Source organism: Pterocles gutturalis, unplaced genomic scaffold (assembly GCF_000699245.1).
Source record: "Pterocles gutturalis isolate BGI_N339 unplaced genomic scaffold, ASM69924v1 scaffold35387, whole genome shotgun sequence".
Lineage (NCBI taxonomy): Eukaryota > Metazoa > Chordata > Aves > Pterocliformes > Pteroclidae > Pterocles > Pterocles gutturalis.
This window is the reverse complement of record NW_010116679.1, coordinates 7,559-27,066: the sequence shown is the minus strand read 5'-3', so window position 1 is coordinate 27,066 and position 19,508 is coordinate 7,559. Positions and strand designations below refer to the sequence as shown.

Below are 19,508 nucleotides of genomic sequence, written 5' to 3'. Positions count from 1 at the left end.
TATACTTAACAGATCATTTTAAGTTTTGTACCGCAGTTGTTTATTCAGAGGGCCATAGTGTGAACAGGGGTTCTCAGTTGTGTATCAACTTCTTTACACTACAGAATAAATTAATCATCAAGGGAAGATACAGATATTAGCGATAGATCATCTAATTGATGTACCATAGCTCAATTAATTTAATTGATAAGAATATGGTATGGAACATACTCTTTGCTTTTTTTTCCTCTCCGATTTACAGGGTAACTGATAGTGGACACCTTCACTTCCTACAATGGCACAGAGATCTGGACAGGAAGATCCGGAGAGATACCTCTTCGTGGATAGGGCTGTCATCTACAACCCTGCCACCCAGGCTGATTGGACTGCTAAAAAGTTGGTGTGGATTCCTTCAGAGCGCCATGGTTTTGAGGCAGCCAGCATCAAGGAGGAAAAAGGGGATGAAGTGTTGGTTGAACTGGCAGAGAATGGAAAGAAAGCACTAGTCAATAAAGATGATATTCAGAAGATGAATCCCCCCAAGTTCTCTAAAGTGGAAGACATGGCAGAATTAACCTGTTTAAATGAAGCCTCTGTATTACATAATTTAAAGGATCGGTATTACTCTGGGCTCATCTATGTAAGTACTAATTATTAGATTCATTACGGGTACTGATTCAGCTGAACTTACCTGATTCTCATTCCTTTACCCATTTGAAACAGAGGAAGTAGGTCTTGTCTCTGACTTTGATAGCCTAAATACCTTGTGTCTTTAGCATTTAGATTAGTCTAGGGTCTTTTTTCCATGCTGTGTACAGGTCAAGAACTCTGTTGTCATAAAACAAATAATAAAAAATTCCTCTGTGGAAATAATTCTGCGAGCATCTTTCAAAAATAGAATGTTAAATGGCAACTCTGGGTGCTTAGCTCATGCCACTCGTTAGAGCACTTGCCTCAGACATGCTTAACTGATACAGTGAATAGTATCAAATGGCTTGTTTGAGCTGACGAGAGATTACAAAACCTAACTTTGCTGAATTACTGTTGCTTAATTGCTCATATGAATAAGCATATATCTTGTCTTAACTTGTGTATTAAAAATGATAATAAGAGCCTATGCTATTATTTAAAAGCTGAAGTTGGAAAGTGCTAGGAATGCAAAATGTCTTTTTGGAATCTAATATCAACGTAGTGGGCCAGGAAAGAATGCGTTCAAGTGCTTAAAATAAACCAATAAGATAAAGCTTTCTTTTTTCAGTGGTTTTGAAGCACTGAGTGGAACATCTGGCTTATCACCATCTTTCTGTAGAGTTAGGAATCACAACGCCATTGATGCTGCTTTTGACCCTGTTCCTTCCTTGAACAATGTCAAATGGGTGTCTGTGCTGGACAGTTAAGAGTAGCTCCTTGTCTCTTGGCAAACTGACTGCATAGTGATTTGTTGAGTCAGAGTATCATTAAGAGCTACAAGTAGACTTTCTGTCTTAAAAGAAATGGGAACATCTGCTTAAATGCTTGGCTCCTTTTAATAAACACTTGTTCTAAAGCTTAAATCAATTTTATTTAGTTTTGCTAGTTAGTTGGCTCACCTTCCCTTCCATCTCAGTATGAATGGGGTAACTTTTTTGCTTGGCCCTTGGTAATATTTGGACTTATTAAAAATTTGATGCAACTTCAAAATATTCTTTGTATTTGTGCTTCTTTGTCAGTTTCCTATGTGGGTTTTTGGTTTTTACCCTTCCAAGGCCTTACATCAAGACCCTTACAGCAGAACTCGGTGAAAAATACTTCTGGAATGTTTTCTGCAGGCTTCTAAGTAAACTATTTGGATAATTAATAAGGACTGGGTTGAAAATTAAAGAAGTTGATAGGTCAAAGGGTTTCAGTATATGTATCAATCATAATGCTAGTTGTTATGAAATTCATTACAGCTATTATAACCCTATTTTATGATGAAGGTTAAAAGCTGAAGGCCTTAAATGTCAAAGCAAGCTCTAGTCCAAGGACTCCCCACAGTAAAGAGAGCCACAAATGCTTCCAGAGGATGGTGCTGGGAACCTGTCACTCTTCTGTACACACAGATGATGAAGTACTGTTACTTTGGATGACTGACAAATTAACGAACTCTCCTTTGTGAAAGGCTGGCTGATTGTATACATGGAGTTTAAGTGATATCCTATGGGTGACTTACCTTTCCCCACCTTCCCCCACTTCCCCAAAAGGTGCCTTCTGCTTTCATTCCTAAACTGTTGAGGCAGACTCTGGAACTTGATTCCTTGGCATTGCGATGCTGCAGTCACCCAGGAGGATTGCTGCACCAGTATGTTAGTAATGACCTCCCCACCCCTGAGCTGGAAGAAGCTGGTTGGGATCAAGAAGCTAATGGATTTGTTGGCCTTAACTGGTGGCCTGAGTTACAGGAATGTTGCTGGAGGAGGCTACTGTTACCAAGAATAGTGTTTCTATGCAGCTGTAGTGATCGTTTATTGTTTGAAATTAAAACTCAGCTTATTTTTTGAAGGGGAGGGGAGCAGTTGTGAGTACTGTTAGAGGCTGAATGCTGGCGAAGATCAAAGGCCACAGAGAGAAGCTTCATCAAGACCTTGAGCTGGTGGGGTTTTGGGTGCAGTTCCAGTAGGGATCTCTGTTAGGGATCCCTGAACTTCTTGAATGCGGCACTGTCAGTGCTGCTGCTGACTGCACAGCCTGGAGCAATTCCATTGCCTGCGTAGCCTGCTGATGTCCGCCTGGTGTACAGGCAAGAGCCAATGTTAACTGAGCTCATGAAGTGAATTATGGTGGTTTGGCCGTGACAAGAGTCAGTAAAAGGTACGTTTTGTTTTCCAGATAGTTCTCTCATAATAACCAAACTGAAATCTTATATTTTGGTGTTGGTCTCAAGTGGTTGAGAGGCGGTGAATCTGTTTTGGTTTCCTTTAATTCACAATCAGCAGCATGCAGGGTTGCCTTTCTAGGAAGTACAAGATGAAAAATTGTCAACTGAAGTAGTACATGTTTCCTTTCAATCCCTAGAAAGGAAACAAAGAAGCTGAGGGATTTGGCCAGTGGGTCTAGTCATCGGTCTATAATCTGCCTCTTCAGGATGACACTGCTGGAGGAACAGGGAGGGCTGACTAAAGGCAGCCAGTGCCAGTCGGCATGACCTGGGCAGTGGTGCTCATTTCATAAAGAAGAGTTTCAAGTAACATCTATGTAGGGATGGTGAGGAGTTTCTGGAACTTCTAGCATCTCTAATATCTGCCAAGCGGCATGAGCTTGGCCCCTGAGTTGCATTATTACTGTGCTGTGGGAGATGAACACAAATGGAGAATCTGGAAGACCAGTGGCTTGTAAAAACATGATGTCAATGCTTGGTCCTCTCTTTATTTGTGTTCTGTTCATGACAGGGCAGAAGATGAAAGGAAGACTTGTGCAAGAACAGCTGGGAAGAATGGTTGGAGTGTAAATTATAGTGATCCCAGTTTTGCTTTGGAGATGAAATAACTTAATTTCTTGCTCCACTTTTAACATCACCTATTCCATTTCCATCTCTTACACTCAAAAGAGAGTGTAACTGAAGAGTGTGTTAAGAAAATTATTTCCTAGGGAAGCTGTACTAGCTTTGCAAATTCTTTTGCATATATTTTTAATAAATATATATTTTTCACCCCTGAGGATGGGGCAGATGTATCATTACGACTTCTTGCACTTTATTCCTTAACCCGTCAATGACTAAGCATGATCCTGCAGAACCTCAGAGTCCCTGAGATGATCTCTGCTCACATTTGAGGCTTGGTTTTCATCAAGTGCAAGTGTTGGTCCTGTGATGGTGCAGCCATCTACAGCTGTTTTTTTCTCATCACTTCTGCCTTTGATAGGAGTTTTCACTCTTCTTTGTCTTTCATAGCTGAATTTTTCCCAAATGTTGGTGCTTTTCTAAGGATATCAACATTTCTTATGACAGGGATGTGTCATTTGAGTCACTAATACTCTGAATTGGTCTCTCATGCTGTAGGGGCAGCTTCTCATGGCTTTTGGTTACCTTAAATGCTTGTTAGCTGTCAATTCTTCGGCTTCATATAAAACTTTGCTATTCTGCCTGCCCTGCTTTAGACTGACCAGCTTTAATGCTAGCTTCATAATATCCTTCATAGCTGTAGATCAGAAACTGGAGGCAGTTTATTGCAGGGCTACCCACGAGGAATACCCAAAGGCTTTGGAGGTCCTTTGAAGATTTCGAATAAACATGATTTTGCTCAGACTGGTTTTGTGGGGGTTCTTGAATATCCTTATGCCACAACAAACTGAGTTCCAGATATCTTTCTGGGGGCATTGCTTTAAGAAAGTCAAGTTGTCAGAAGTTTTGGGTCACCAAGGTCTGTAGTCTGAGTGAGGAAACAGCTTTATTTTTACAAGTCCTGCATGTAAAATGCAACTGCGAAGGCTTCTAGATACTAGCCCTAGGTTTTGGTTTCTGCTTTAATCATGTCAGCAAAATATGATTTCATGGGGGCAGGGGAAAAAAAAAATCTTTGAATCAGACAATGGAATGGAGACACACACTGGAAAGAAGGATGTTAAGGGTCTGCATCAGTCTTGAATGCTACTAAGTTCTCAAGACCACTGTTGCCTTAATGCTTTGTGACAAGCTGTGATAGGCAAGATTACTGCTCCAGGAATTCTCCTTGTCACTGCTTCATGAGGTTTGGGGTTTCTCATGAACCAGCTTCCAAACTCGTCATGGTCCAATATAGTATCTGAACGAAGGAAATCACTGACTTCCAATTCTTAAACTGCTGTGCAGTAAGCTGTAGAGGTTTAGGAGCAGTTTTGTTTGTGGCTCAGAGGTTTGTGGTGTCAGTTTGCTGTTGGGGGCGTTGTTTGAAGCCCAGCTGGAGAAGTGACTTTGGCCATCCGAACTATAGCTGTCTATGTCAGCCGGAGCCCTGGGAGAAGGGTGACACTTGAAATGGATCTGTGGTTTTGGTGGGAAGGGATTGGAGTGGCAAGGGAGATGATAAACAAGGAGGATTTAGTCTGAAAATAAAGTGCTAGGAGAAATACTTGGGTGCTGTGATGGAGAACTACAAATGAGGTCTGAAAGTAGTCTGAAAATAAAGTGCTAGGAGAAATATTTGGGTGCTGTGATGGAGAACTACAAATAAGTTCTGAAACCTTTGTGCAAAGGAGTTTCTGGCGTAAGAAGAGGAGTTTTCTCCATCCTGATCTCTCTGCACTTCAATATCAACAGCATACTAGCTTCGGTGTCTATTCAGAAAGCTTATATATTAGGCATATCAATTATACTTCAATATCAACAGCATACTAGCTTCGGCGTCTATTCAGAAAGCTTATATATTAAGCATATCAATTACGTTCGAAGTTAGGCTTCTACTCAAAGTTTACCCAATTTGACTCGTATGGCTGATCTGAAGGACAGAACTGTGTCTTTTTTTTTTTTTAGAGTATTTAAGTTGTTTTTTAGCATTAAGTTTTCTCTGCACTTGGAAGAGAGACTGGCTAGTTAGTGTGGAGTTTGAGAGTCCTTTTCTTTCACTCCAGAGCAAGATGATTCTCTTTTTTGTTTTTAACTCGAAATGTAAACTTTGACCTATGCTATACCACTTCTAGAACTGCAAAAAACAAAGTGGTCAGGAGTGTTCCTGATCACTCTAAATAATGTTTCAATGCTTTGTTAGGCAGCATTCTGGATAGAACTTTCTTAGTGTTTTGAATTCTTAAATCTATTAAAAGAATTTCAGTTAATCAAAACACAGCTGGTTGCATAGATCAGGAATGCAAATACCTCATTTCGACTTAAATGGAAAGCAACTTGTTCTTGGTATTGCAGACACTGGCTGGAATTGGCATGAATAAGCTAATGATCGTTCATACTTCTAAGTCAGGGCTAGGTGACACTTTTTCCAGCAATTTAAAGCTCTACTTTTGTGTCAGTACCTCTTTTGATGGCAAGCAAGAGCCTTCCAGTTCCCTTTCAAAGCACATTTTAAATGGTTCCTGCATACTCTATTAACGAATGTAAAAACATAACCTTATGCTCATCTTGTTTAACAGAAATATTTAGTTAAACGAAAACTAAACTTCTTGCTAAGTGCACTAGCAAACACTAATAGGATGGAACCTGTAGAGGTTTGACACACCTTACTGATTTTCCAGAAAAGTGTAACATTTGAGTTGCAGATGGCTGTATTTTAATGGGGTGACTGGTAAGTGCAGACTAAAATCTGAAAAGTTCCTGGATAAATGGCACATGGTTTGATTGAGTTTGAACAGTTCAGTTGATCTAACTGAAAGAAGGTATCGCAGGACCAAAAGTCTGTCTTGCGCAGTCAAAGGTCCCATTCCTGTACCCAGTGCTTTAAGATGGGGTGAAGGAATTGCTCCCTCAGACATAGGGTGTAGTTAAGCTACATTAAAAACAGATATTCAAAAGCCAATAGGCTTTAGAAAAATCTATTTTTTAAAATGTTGCTGTTGCCACATCTGTTCTAGTCCCAGCTCTCCTGGAGAAAGTTCACTGCCCACAGTTGATTATACGCAGCTTACTGATACCCCAATAAATCATTGCAGTTACTACTTAACTGCTTCCTGACCTCATTCAGTCAAAAGGATTAAAATTAATAGAATTTCTCAAACGCTTGACTTCTATTAACCCATGTCAGTATCCAGATGGCCTCTTTCCTTGGTGTGACTGTATGTGGGAGGTTTCCCTGATGCTCTCTGTTCTTGGTGAGCCAATGACCTGTGTTTGGGTGCTCAGCCAGAAAATTTCAGGTGAGGATGTGGTGTAAAACGTGTGCATGCTGTAGGTGAGGTCAAGTTAGAGATGACTAGTTTTGCTGTTCCTTGAGGAAGGACAAAAATATGGTGAAACACTTGAGGAAAGGGTTAGATTCACCTTCAAAGTCCTCCAAACTCTAATGAACTATGCATTATCTTCCCCGCCCACTCCTCCGCTTTTTTTTTAACAAAGAGTTTTTCAAAAGGTTTGGAAACTGTTATGTAAAGCTGAGAGCTCCTGGAACCTTGCTGCTAACTATTGCTCTCTGTGTATATGCCTACTGGGTTTTCTTTGTACCAGTAAAGAAGAAAACATGGTTATAATAGTGCAATTAAAAATACATCAGCAGATGTTTTTTGATAATTACAAGTATTACCTCTGTAATTGGTCTGCACCCCTGTGCTACTTTCATTTTTTATGTGCTTTCCATTTTATTGGGGCAGAAGAGGGAAAAATGAAAACATGCTGTAGTCCCTAGTTCAGAGCCTGCTGTGGGTGGAAGCTCTTACAAAACTGCACTTGAGGCGCTGTCTGTAAGCTGTTCCTTCTCTTAAGCTGCTGCCTCCTGTGAGGGCAGAGTGTAACCTAGAACAATCTGTGATATTATATAAGCTTCTGCATTCTAATTGCTTTAATTTTCCTGCTGGTCCAGTTGGGAATGTTTCACATTACCGAGTATCAAAGACTGGTATTAAAAGAACCTGTAAGAAATCGAGTTTGTTACTTAATTTTATCTTAATGCAAACCCATCCCTGGATATAGTATCTAATATATGACAGAAGAAATATTGGAGTTCAAATAGTAATGGCTGCTTTGGCACAAGAACTTGTTTTTAAATGAACTCTGATTTTTGTAAAGCTCATAAATGTGATCAAGTTGAGAGAGTTTGTTAGAAATGTCTCAGGGATTTAAGGGAAGTGAATCAATGCCCTCCTTGCCCTCAGGCAAGCAGAAGTGTGAAAAATTGCATGTTCTTGTCAAATATTCTATTTCTATGAAAAATGGTAGCTTAGCAGCCTAAAAAGGTGCAATCATTTGGATTATGGACTCCTGTTCAAGTGCTCGGTGGGACGCACAGTGTTGCGAGACACCCCTTCAAGCTGTACGTCTGCAGCAGACGTCACAGGTAGCCCGCTGTAAGCAGGCTGTAGAACAGTCAAGCTCCAACGTGCAGCTATAGGGGAGCCTTGTGAAAGGATATTAATACTTTTCTGGCCCTGGTGAAACCCAAGATCATGTTTTACCTCTTAGCAGTTGCTGTGGCTGAAGCAGTCACGCTGTCACAGCGGCGGTGACGCTGAGCCTGGCCATCTCTGGGAGGTGGTGAGCCAACCGAGCAGGAGTATAACCTGCCCTGATGATCTAGTGGTGGTTTTTCTCTCTTTAAACACGTAACCTGAGGGCTATAAATGTGAAAATTCCATACTGGTGAGCCTCCTCTCTCCAGTGCTAGCTGTAGAGAACATCCATAGACAAGTCTTCTAAAGTTGGGGCTCTGCTTTTTCTTTAACAGCTTGTGTATGTGTTGCGTGCCTTCCCTTTCTCGTTCTCCTTGTGCACAGATTTTGCTCTTCGGGTGGCCTGAGTAGCAGCAGCTCTCATCCCCCAGCCTCTGTCTGAGCTGGGGTTCCCAGTACTCCGTAGGGGGTTCCTTACCTGTGTTGGCACCCTTGACTTCACTTCTGGGGTGCCAACAGGACTTACTGTTTTTTTCATCCAGCAGTTCGGGCTTGTTCAGAGATGTCTGGGATGGTTTCTGTGTTCCAGTCTTCACTGGGCCCTGGCTGGGGAGCAGAGCAGTGGTGGTGCAGGGGCTGCCCGTGGTGCTGGGGCAGCTGTATGGCCCCTCGGCCCCTGCGCGGAGGGGAGGTGGGTGGTAGCTGGGCAGGGGGGTGTGTGTAGCTGCTGTGGAAAGCAGAGAGTGTGTTCCACCCCAGGCCACAGCCTCGCTTCCCTCCTCTCTGAGACTGAAGAGCTGCCTGCCCTTCTTTAAGGCTTGAATTTAGGATTGAATAACTGCCTCGTTTAGGGGAAAAAGACAGGACATGAGAAAACCATGTCAAGCTCAGAGGACTTAATAGGTCTTGGAGTCTGAAAGGTGGGTCCATAACCTCAGGAAGGGAAACCAGACAAGAAAATGCTGTGGTGGTGCAATGTATCAATCTGGAGAATACACCCTACCCCATTTGTATGTGGGATACTGCTTAAAACATGTATTGCTCTCTGGGCTAGAAACTGCTGGTTTATATTTCAAGTAATAATAGGAGATGTCTAGATGCTTCCTTCAGCTTAATTATTCATGTATTAACAGAGTAGATCTGTCACTTTCTGTATGTGAAGAACTAGAGATGAATGTTGAGCCTGGGTGCTCAGGTGATGCAAACTGATTGTTACAAATTACAAAAAATTACCTGCATCTTGCTAATGTTCTCTGAAGTGATGCTTTAAAGAGGCCTTTTGATTTTTGTAGCAGGAGGAACCAACCTAACATTTATAATAGCATATTCCTTGATGTAAGAACGGCAAAGCTGAGCTATTAATCTAAGGAATTGTACAGGGCTTTTGACACTAATACCACCATCTGTGTATATACACCGAGGGCTTGATATGGTTTTAAGGGAGGAGAGGCCATGAAAACTTTGCTTGCTCTGGAGCCCACACTCCAAATTTAGAGCCTAAATTCCCATGTGCTTTCACCTGGAAATAATGCACTCTCTCTTTGCCAGTAGTTCCCTTGCATATACCTCTTTCTCAGGTTGCTTACTGCTGGGAATATGATGTAGTTTTCAAACAGGCCAGTGCCAGGAACTGAACTCTGCAGTCTGGGAGAGCTTACCAAAATCCAAATTACTAAATGATATACTACTGGATAAAGGCTTGTAAGCATCTGGAAACATTCAAACTCCACAATTAGTGTCCTGAAGGAGAGCTTGTATAACAAACCTCTGTCAGAGCACTGCTTTACTATTTGTCTCTGGAGCCTTGCCTAAAAAGTGTGCATTCCAACATGCCTTATTGCTGTTGTTGATATTGTCTGTATCCTGTTCCTCGGTAAAGCAGAAATATGTGTTTCAAGCAACTGGCTCGTTTGCAGCGATGGCATGATTTCAAGGTGAATAAGCATCTTTACTTGCCTTTTAGTTCTTAATGTATGTATCTCCCTCTGTCAGCTGATCAAATGAATGAAATCTGGCTCTTCATCCAGAGTGGCTCTCTACTGTAGTTCTTCGGTGCTTGGTCCGAACTGTACCTCAGCTCTGGTTTCAGCAGAGTCCATGTACTGCGGAATAGAGAGGAGGCACAGGGCATCACTCTGCCCTTGGCATGTCTGAAAGCTCTGGGCATCTTTAACAGTTACATGGTGGTATTCATCAAGTAGAGTGTCTATTTGTAAGGTGTGCAAGTATTCCTGGAAATTATTTTTCTGGCTGGTCACCAAGGAGCTTTTCAAGGTGTGTAAAACAATGTCAGCCTACTTTTCATGTCTTCAGTGTGCATGCAGAAAGGCCATACCTCCAATCCGCTGTCTTATAGTAATGTACTGGGAGACTTGCAGTTATAAAATAGCTGTATAAAATTTTTGTACCATTTACATCCCTCTCAATTAAATTTGACTCAATAAAAGCATCCCTTCTGTGTTTATATGCCTACCAAGCCACAAAACCAGCCCACCAATACGTTCATTTGTGGCTTTCTGCAATACATGATGGTCAGGAGGTTTGGGAGCCTTGTGGGAGAACTTGCTTCCATCTTCCTTCGAATAAATTAGGGCTGTACAGTGTAGTGAAGTTTTAAAGAAAGGATGATTTTTAAATTCTGCAGGGAGACAGCAGGAGAGTGAACTAAGTGACAAATGTACAGGAAATTGAGATGCTGGAGTTCAAGGTCCTGCATGTAAAGAGCAATGTCATGACACAGACTTAATGGTCAGGGATAAAAGCCTATCCTTTAGATTTAGTTTTAAATAAATGAACCTCAGCACTGGTGAAATTGTAGAATTTTGTGCTTAATAACTTTTAATTTCACCCGTTTAGAGCCTCTCTAATATAGTCTCTTAAATTACTGTTTCATTTGCGCAGGACATTTGCTCGTCTTCCTCTAGATTGGCTGAGTTATGTTTGCATCTAGCTGGACTTTGCTTGTTCTGATCATTCCGGGTCCACTGATCCATCCAATTATGCATTTAGCAATAGTCTAGGAAGGCTTCCAGGTTAGGTGTCATCAGTAGTCTGAAGGATTGTTAAGTTTGTTTTTATAAATTATTAATTCTTATGTAGCTAAATAGTAACAACACTTACTCCATGTCTGTGTTGGGGAAATAAATGAAAGATGTCAAAGCAATTGAGGGAGGAGGGAAGAATAATCTTCAAATAGCTGTTCTTATCCTAGCACTTCAGGTTGTTGTTTGTTTGTTTTTAAAAAAACAAACCAACAACCTGTTTATTCATGTCTGGGGAAAACCCAAGAACTTTCCTTTGTGAACATAAAAGGACCAAAACAACTGATACATTTTTAGGTGAATTTGCAGAGAAATAGAGGTGTTGCTCTTGAAAGAGGGTGACTGTAATATCATAGAATCATAGAATGGCCTGGGTTGAAAAGGACCTTAAAGATGATCTACTTTCAACTAGATGATATATGTAGCTGGTGTGTACAGCAACACCCTTACAGCTCAACAGTCAGTCACTGTTTGAGAGTTCCCATCCACAGGAAGATGTAGAACAGCAGCCCCTGAAGGTAAACTGCAAGTCTCTGAAGCTGGGTGGGTGAAAACCAGACTAGGGCTCAGAAGTGCTGCTGGATGAGAGTCCAGAATCATCCTGGAGAAAGATCTGCTAGCTTAAGCAAATGTTCATGCCATGACACTGGTCAGGGGGTGTGTTGGGACAGACCTGGAAATGGACTTTGGCTGTGTGAATTCTTTTGCTTGTGACCAGATCTCATCCACCGTCAGCAATAAGCAAGTCTCTCTTTCATTAGATGTAGCTGTAGTAGAGATGGATGGCATAGGTGCAGTTCGGTTATTTTAAGCTGGTAATCACACAATGGGCTTGGTGGATGTGTGCCTTTCTCCTGCTTATCCTTATTTGAAGGCTAGAATGGAAATCAGGCTTGTGCTAATTCTCAATGACTTCATGTCACCCGTAGTAATTATAGATGAATGTGAGTGACCTCAGTTGAGCACAACAGGGGCGGTGGCTGGCTGGGAACGTAGATCCAGTATTTATCGGTTAATTGGCTCCTTGGTCAGTTGTGCCATGCTATTAAAATAACTGTCCTGCCTTCTCTCTCCCTTACAATATCACTAGTGACCATGAATGAATTTGGTTAGGGAACTGATTCTATTACCAAGCAATTCTTTTGGAAGTCTATCTTCAGTAGTATCCAGCTTGGTAAGTTGCTGCAAGGGTGCTGATGCTGGCAAGAGGGACACATGGCTAGAAAGGGGGCTGGGGAGGAACTGCCTGCTTGCAAACACACTCGTGCTTATGTTGAGTTAAGGACTGATAAGTTGTTCTTCATGCTTGGGTCAGTTGACCTGATAATGTCTGTTTCCTTTCTCTGGAGAAATAAATACCTTATTACCAAAGATGTATGGCTGGGTAAGGCACTGCAGCACTTATCATCCAGCAGATCTGACCAAAACAGAGATTATTTTCCTATAAGGACATAAAATGTCCTTACGTCAGGACATCTGGCATAAAACCAAGTTCTTTTTCTTTATCAATGAAACTCCTGACTCAATTCAGAGATCACTTTCTGTCTGTCTTTCCGTAGTCCCTTGTAGGTGTTGAAAGAACAGGGCACCTTTTCCTGCAGATAAAATCTTCTATATATTAAAAAAAGAATGTCGGAACAAGAATTTCAGTTACTCTGTTCATACAAATGTAGCAGAAATATTTTTTTAAATCAACCAGTGTTATAAGAATCATGAGTTACCTGCTCAGTACTCTAGGTTCTCAACAGCTGTTAATGCTGTCTGCTTACTCCCTCCGTTTCTTCTCTCAGCCTGCAAAGTTAAACAGTTCTCCTGACGTTCAGAAAGATACTCCCTATTTCTGTCAAAACTGTTCTTTCTTGCTAACCTATACTAGTAAAGATGTGAATAGAATTAATGACCAGAAAGAACACATTTTTAAAGCATGTGATGAAATAAAGGTGAATGGAGACCTTTTGTTTTCTTAGAAGCCATCAATTTAGGTTGATTCTGCAAAGGCAAGAGCCATCCGGGTGCCGTGATTCAGGGAAGCCCCAAGGATTAGCTCTGGTTTGTGCATAGTGCACAGCTCTCTGGGAGCGTAACCTTTGGTCCCCAGTAGGGCCAGCACAGCCAGACCATGCTGGTCTGTCCCTTCCAGATAACAAAGCATGGGTGGCTGGCTCTATACGTTTTTCTTTTGTATGTATTTGTATGATAACTTCCATGGAGCAGAGATGGAACTGTTCTGTAGTAGCCTTTGATACTTCATTCACAGGGAAGTGTGGACCTGTACGTATCGTTTGCAGTGTGTGCTCAGTTTTGTAGAACTTGAGGCATTTTTTTGCTAAACAGAAGTGCCTCAATAAAAATCAATGAAATAAGCAATGTAAAATTTGTGCTTGGGTTTCTTGATATTATGATAGTCCTGATCCTTTCTGTTGAGTATCAACTCTAAAAGCAGCCGATGGAACGTCAGCAGTGCCAGCTGCCAGGCTATCCATCAGCTGGGCTGGGACAGCGCAGGGAGTGACCTCTCCAGGAGGAGACTGCTTTGGGCTTGAGGAAGGCTGGTGAGCAGGAAAGACCTAGAGATAGGAGAAAACAGTAGGAGAGCAGAAATAGTAGTGGTTGGAAATAGGGATTTTCCTTATCCAAATGACTTACTAGAGTAATCAAGACTATCAGTTCCTTCAAAAATGAAGAAATAACTTTGAATGTACATTTTACTGAAGGATGAACATCAAAAGATGTCCATAAATCCTGTAACTTGGCAAAAAGAAGGGAAATTGAAATAACTGTGGGAAAGAGACCAGATGCTCCACTCCCTACTCACATTTATTGTCTTCAAATTACTTTTTATGTAGGTAATTAAAAAGCCTCTTAAGAGAACTAGAAACCAATAATTTGAATATAGCACATACTTGGAGATGCTCAACGAAAAGGACCACAATTTTCTTCTAAGATAAATATTATAGAACCTGTGAAAAAAGTTTTCTGCTCTTTATGGCTCTGTTTCAATACTGTTTGCTAACAATGTTTCTCTGGTTTTTTTTTAAGACCTATTCAGGACTGTTCTGCGTAGTTATAAATCCTTACAAGAACCTCCCGATTTATTCAGAAAACATTATCGAGATGTATAGAGGAAAGAAGCGCCATGAAATGCCACCGCACATTTATGCAATATCTGAATCTGCATATAGATGTATGCTACAAGGTAAGAAATAGTTGAATGTTCATTAACAACTCTTTGTAATGTATCTAAAACTCAGGAGCTTCCTTACCCAGCTGTATGTCAACTTCTAACACAATCAGAATATTTTCTAGTACTTAAAGGGGGAGGGGAAAGCTTTCTTATCTAGAACCTTAAACTTTCAGAATAGAAATAACTTGGAGATTGACCCCTGTTGGCATATTTGTCTGATTTACTGGGACACAAAAGCAAACTAACACACATAGGAAGTGTACTGTGGCAGCTGGGGGCACTGAAGGTTGTGTGGAAATACTTTCTTCCAAAAAAAAAAGAAGATTCATGTCAAAAGATGTTAGTGCACTGGCTTTGAATGACGTAGGAATTTAAAAGTGTGATGGAAAGGGAAAAGATGTTAGTGCACTGGCTTTGAATGAGGTAAGAATTTAAAAGTGTGATGGAAAGGAGAAAGCTAAAGTGTGTTAAGGACATGTCTTTCTAATTTATGCAAATGTTGGTCTTTTGACAGCTGACAAATAATCTGAAGTGACAATGAAACAATAGTATGTTTGAGTTCAAACACAGGTCAGGGAAATGCTTTAACCTTGGCCATTTTTTTTTTTCTCTCCAAACCAGTGTAGGTCGTGTCTGTAGTAGAATACTACTATGTTCATGGTGGGCACGTGCTTTGAAAAATGCTTTAACCTTGGCCATTTTTTTTTTCCTCTCCAAACCAGTGTAGGTCATGTCTGTAGTAGAATAGGGAGTCAGTTCATGGTGGGCACATGCTTTGAGTTTTGGCTTTAAGGCTGTGCTGGACAAATATGAAAACTGTGAATCTGCCATTATATAAATGTGTTGAAATGAACACGTGCTGTTGAACTTGTAAAATTGCACTTCTGACATAGTATGTGGGGAACACAGCTCATCCTATCCAATACTGGGTCACATTTAGGTGTCAGTTTTACTGATGATAAGTGTGTGTAACGAAGAGGGAGGTCTGAAAACCTTCCGTGTGTTCTGCTGGAGACCTGGTGTAGATGTACTGGAAGTAGGTTAACAGCTATTCCACCTAGTTTGCACAAACTAAGAAAACACTGTTTTTCCAACCAGGTTAACCAACCATTTAAATGTAAATCTTTTTCCTGTCTTTAAATAAATCACTGTAAGTCTTTGTTTTGTCAGTTGTGCCTTTGTCTTTAGGGCTGCTTAATAATAAACTGCGGGGTGCTGGATGGCTGCGGGCTCTTTCACCCTGGAAGAAACTATGCCATCGCTGCTGAGCGATGATGGGGCAAGCAATGGGAGAGCAGCAAATTGGGGCCACCAAGAGTTGTTACACTTCTCAATGGATATTTGGCGCTCTGTTTTTACATGTTTTTATGAAAGAAAATGTATGGCCTCTTGATCAGAACAACAGCCTCCAGCAACTCACATCAGAGGACCCCTAATAACAAGCGAATGTGGAAAAATAGAGCCAACTTTAAGATTATTTTAAGGAGTTTATTCCTAGCAGTCTCAAGTGGTTTGTGGATAAGGGCTTCCCACTCTGAAAGCACAACATCTTTTGAAATTGTCTCAAGAACTTTTGAAAAGTTCTTGAGACAAAAGTCCTCTAATAAAGTAAGTCAATGTTGGTAGTTGTCACACTTCAGGTGCTCTATATATTTGTTCACATACCATGCTGGTACTGATTTATATCTCTGGAGATCTTGCAAATTTTACTATTTTTGGAAGATGAAATGAAAAGTATTTTCATGTATGATATACATCTGGTTATGGTCTTGTTTTCTTTCCATGCTGATATATGGAGGGTTATAGTTTGTATCAAATCTCTGTATTTTTCTGTGCTTGCTTTCTTTTTGATTTTGATAGTCTGTTTTCTTTTAATTTGGAAGAGTGAAGCCATAGATTGGAATAAGAATAGATGAAAGCTGTTGGACAGGATCCATTATTAGGAAGTAACTTCTTCAGTGTTAACTAAATCTGTGTTTCTAGTGCCCTTCACCTGCATGGAGCTACTCCGTGTTTATTTCAGCAAGCGACTGCAATCAGCCAGTGAACTTTCCATGGACGGTTTGCCTTCCCAATGGCATTGCCAGGGATAAGTGACAACTCTAGAACAGGCATTAGCAGTTCTGTGCCTGGCAAGTATTTTACTAAGCAAACTGTTCCTGCCTGATTGTGTTGACTCAGAGGAAGAGACCTCCAGAGGAAGGGGAAAACAGGGGAAAACTGCTTCTGAATTTATAGCGGACTCATTAAACTGTTTGTAGACATTGCTTCCTTTAGGAGGAGGGCAGTATACAGACTTCTTTTGGAGATGTGCTTGCATGAAGTATGAGACTCGCTGCTGTTTGTATTGGTGACTTTATAAAATCACCCTGGCTTTAGATAGTCTTGTGAAACAGTGATTTGTCACGATGACAGTGCCTAGTGAGTACCGCTCGAAGTGGGGTGAGTGGAGCAGTCTGGCACTAATGCTGCTTGGTGCTGGTCCCTCTTTGCCTGCAGAGCCTCTAGGTGGGACCTGATGCAGAGAGACAGAGGCCCTTCAGGGATCTGCGTGTAAGCCTCTGTATAAGTGAAAGTTGCAATTGCAACAGACAAGGTTGTCTAGTCATTAGAGCATCAAATAACACTTGCCTTAAGAGTAGGAGATTATTACAATATTGAACTTGCGTTGCCACTAATAGCCAGCAAATAAGGTCAGCTATGGAGTGTGCCTAGAATTTGGTAGGGAGAGCTAGGTTTTCCCTGCCAGCCAACTATTTAACATAATGCATAAAATGTCCCTAATCTTCTAACCATGTTTTGCTAGACTTTCAGGCTTAAACTAATGAAACAGAAAATGCACATCAGAAACTTTTGACCAGTAGAAGTAGGTCTCTAACCAAGAACTAGCTGTATTAATCGCAGTGCTTCAGATTAAGTCATCAGAGGTCTCTGCTAGCATTTATTTGCAGCATAATCCTTGACCAAAATACTTTTGCTGATAAGTCACTAACACATATTTATTATTGTAAAACTGTTCCTCTACAGTTCCTGTCCGTGTTGGTGCACATAGTTGCTTTGGGAGACAGAGACAGGGTGGTAGAGAGAGTGGGGTAAGGGAGCTTAGTTTCTCCAGTGTTACGGCAAGTCATGTTATTGCTATTATAGCATATTCATAGGTTTCTTTTGATAGGAATGACTTCTGTGTTTCCAGTATTTGACATCTAAAGTTTAATTATTAGGATTCAGACCTGAAAGTGAAACCATAGGAACACAGTTCCATTGGATAATATGACCATACCTGTATAGAAATGCCTTAGCCACTAATTTAGGTCAGTGAAAGTGGCTGGCTGTGTTTTCCTGGCCTGCTTCAGTATAATCATGTTTACTTTCCATGCAGCTAATCACAAACTGCTAGTTGTCTAGGTGTTTGCGAGATGTGTTTACAGTGATTAACCGGATGCCTGGACCTGAGCTGTGACTCTGAGCACCCCAGTTTCTTAGAACACCATTTTTCTGTGCTGGTAATTGGGCACAGTGAGTAAACTGTTGTTCATATCTTAATGTTTTCATGACTTTAATTTAGAGCGTGGATGATTAGAGACCAGCTTCAGGTTTCTGCTCATGTGAGGTTTTGTATGTTTAAAATAACGTTTGTGCTTAAACAGCAAAATAGAGATGTTTTGATTTAGATTATGAAAGCTAAAGGGTTTTTGGTTGGCAGAAACAACTGACATGGGTATGTCGGTAGTTATTCCTTGTCTTAAACGTTGCTGGAAATACTCCGTTTTGTTAAACTGGTGATCTCAACGGAGCCCCGCACCGCGCAGTGTGCTCTCTGTTAGGAAGGGCTGTGTGGAAGCATTGCTAATGGTGCTCATCAAACTGCTTCTCTGTTCTTGTCCCCTTGAAGAATTTCCTGTTCAGGAGGACCTTCGGCCCTGCAGTCTTCACAGGTCAGCTCTCCTCCTGCCCTTTTGTGGGGAGGAGAATGGGCTGAAAATCTATTTAAGTGCTTGTTGAACATGGACGACGGGGGGTGGGGGTAGAGCTGTAAACCAGAATATGCTGAAGCAGCCCAGTTTGCTGTTCTGGAGAGGGAATAGTACTCCCCGGAGAGATGTGTTGAATTAGTGGAAGCTGTCACAAGAAGAGGGAGGTGCAGGATTGTTTTTAATGGCTGAGTGTTGCAGATGAACAGTTCAGCGGTGGTGCAGCTGTGGGGCACTAGGGGTTTGAGGCAAGTTTCGCAAGGAAAAGGAAACCTCACTGATTGCTTGCTCTCATAAGTATTGCCTTTTCTGCAAGACTTGTAGTAAAGATTGAGTGAGGACAGTCCTATTAAAAACAAGCAAGACTTTGGGTGCATTCTAGTTATGACAGTCAGGATTTCTCTTCAGGAAAAGACTCATTACCTAGTGCCTTGACCTCAGAAGATAATAACATGCAATTCAGCTTTACATACTGGATTTCCCCTCTCTCTCCCCTAGTAATTATTTTTCAAAGTAGTGTGGTAGTAGGGTAAGTGCTACTTCACAGGTGGTTTAGTGGACTTCTCCTGTGCTTTCTCTTCATTTTCCTAATGTTATGTTGAAGCAGTAAGTACATAACCCAGGGGCTTCTGGGCAGATTGAACTTGTTTAGCCCCAGACAGAAATCAAATGCAGAAACACGTAGGGTTGGAGTTGGCGTGCTTCACAAAAGCGTGCTAGGCTGAGCTTTTCACGGCTGCTGGACAGTTGACATGGTCGTAAGGAATTGGTATCCTAATCCCTGTGACAACATTGACCTTAATTCTGTTTGGTAATACAATTTGCAAGACTTGCTGGTGTTCTGTACTGCTAAAAGTTATAGGCAGTAAGAAGAAAACATTTTGACAGGGACTAGGATTTTCTTTAGGAAAACTGATTCTATAAGTCAAATAGTTCAGCTATGGCTATCTTTATTTTACTAGCAAGGGAGACTGGATTGTGTGAAAGCAGCACTAACATAAATTTTTCTCTAGTGCTTTGACCATACTTGGCTTGCTCTTCTCCCTCCTCCCTTCCTGTTCTCCCGCTGTGTTTCTAGAGGAAGCATGGCATTGTTTTATTGTGCCTCTTTATTCATTGACTCTTAAAAGTGCTTTGGAGGAGATATTAAGGAGAGCTTGTTTGCTTTTTTGTTGCCAAAGACCAGCTTGCTTACTAATATTACTCTTGTATAATTATGCTTAGTCTCTCCTTTTTATCCTGTTTCCCTGAGGACATCTTGATGAGCACTAAATTAGCACTGATATTTTAGGACTGCCTTTAATCCTGTTGCAGAGAAGGTTTATCGGAAACAGCGTAATGCGTGAAGTGCAC

General features: G+C 41.1%; 1 protein-coding gene across 1 annotated transcript; it reads left to right on the top strand.

The window, feature by feature from the left end:
* Positions 1 to 274: 274 nt before the first annotated feature.
* LOC104463309 (myosin-10-like) lies at positions 275 to 14,207 on the top strand. Its single transcript, XM_010075581.1, has 2 exons — positions 275 to 619; positions 14,040 to 14,207. The coding sequence occupies exons 1-2, from the start codon at positions 275 to 277 to the stop codon at positions 14,205 to 14,207; spliced, it is 513 nt and encodes a 170-aa protein (XP_010073883.1).
* The last annotated feature ends 5,301 nt before the right edge of the window (positions 14,208 to 19,508 follow it).

Excerpts from the sequence above, each read along its gene's own strand:
- LOC104463309 (XM_010075581.1), top strand. The coding sequence starts at position 275 with ATGGCACAGAGATCTGGACAGGAAGATCCGGAGAGATACCTCTTCGTG. Across the intron at positions 620-14,039 it reads ATTACTCTGGGCTCATCTAT|ACCTATTCAGGACTGTTCTG; the intron begins GTAAGTACTAAT and ends TTTTTTTTTAAG.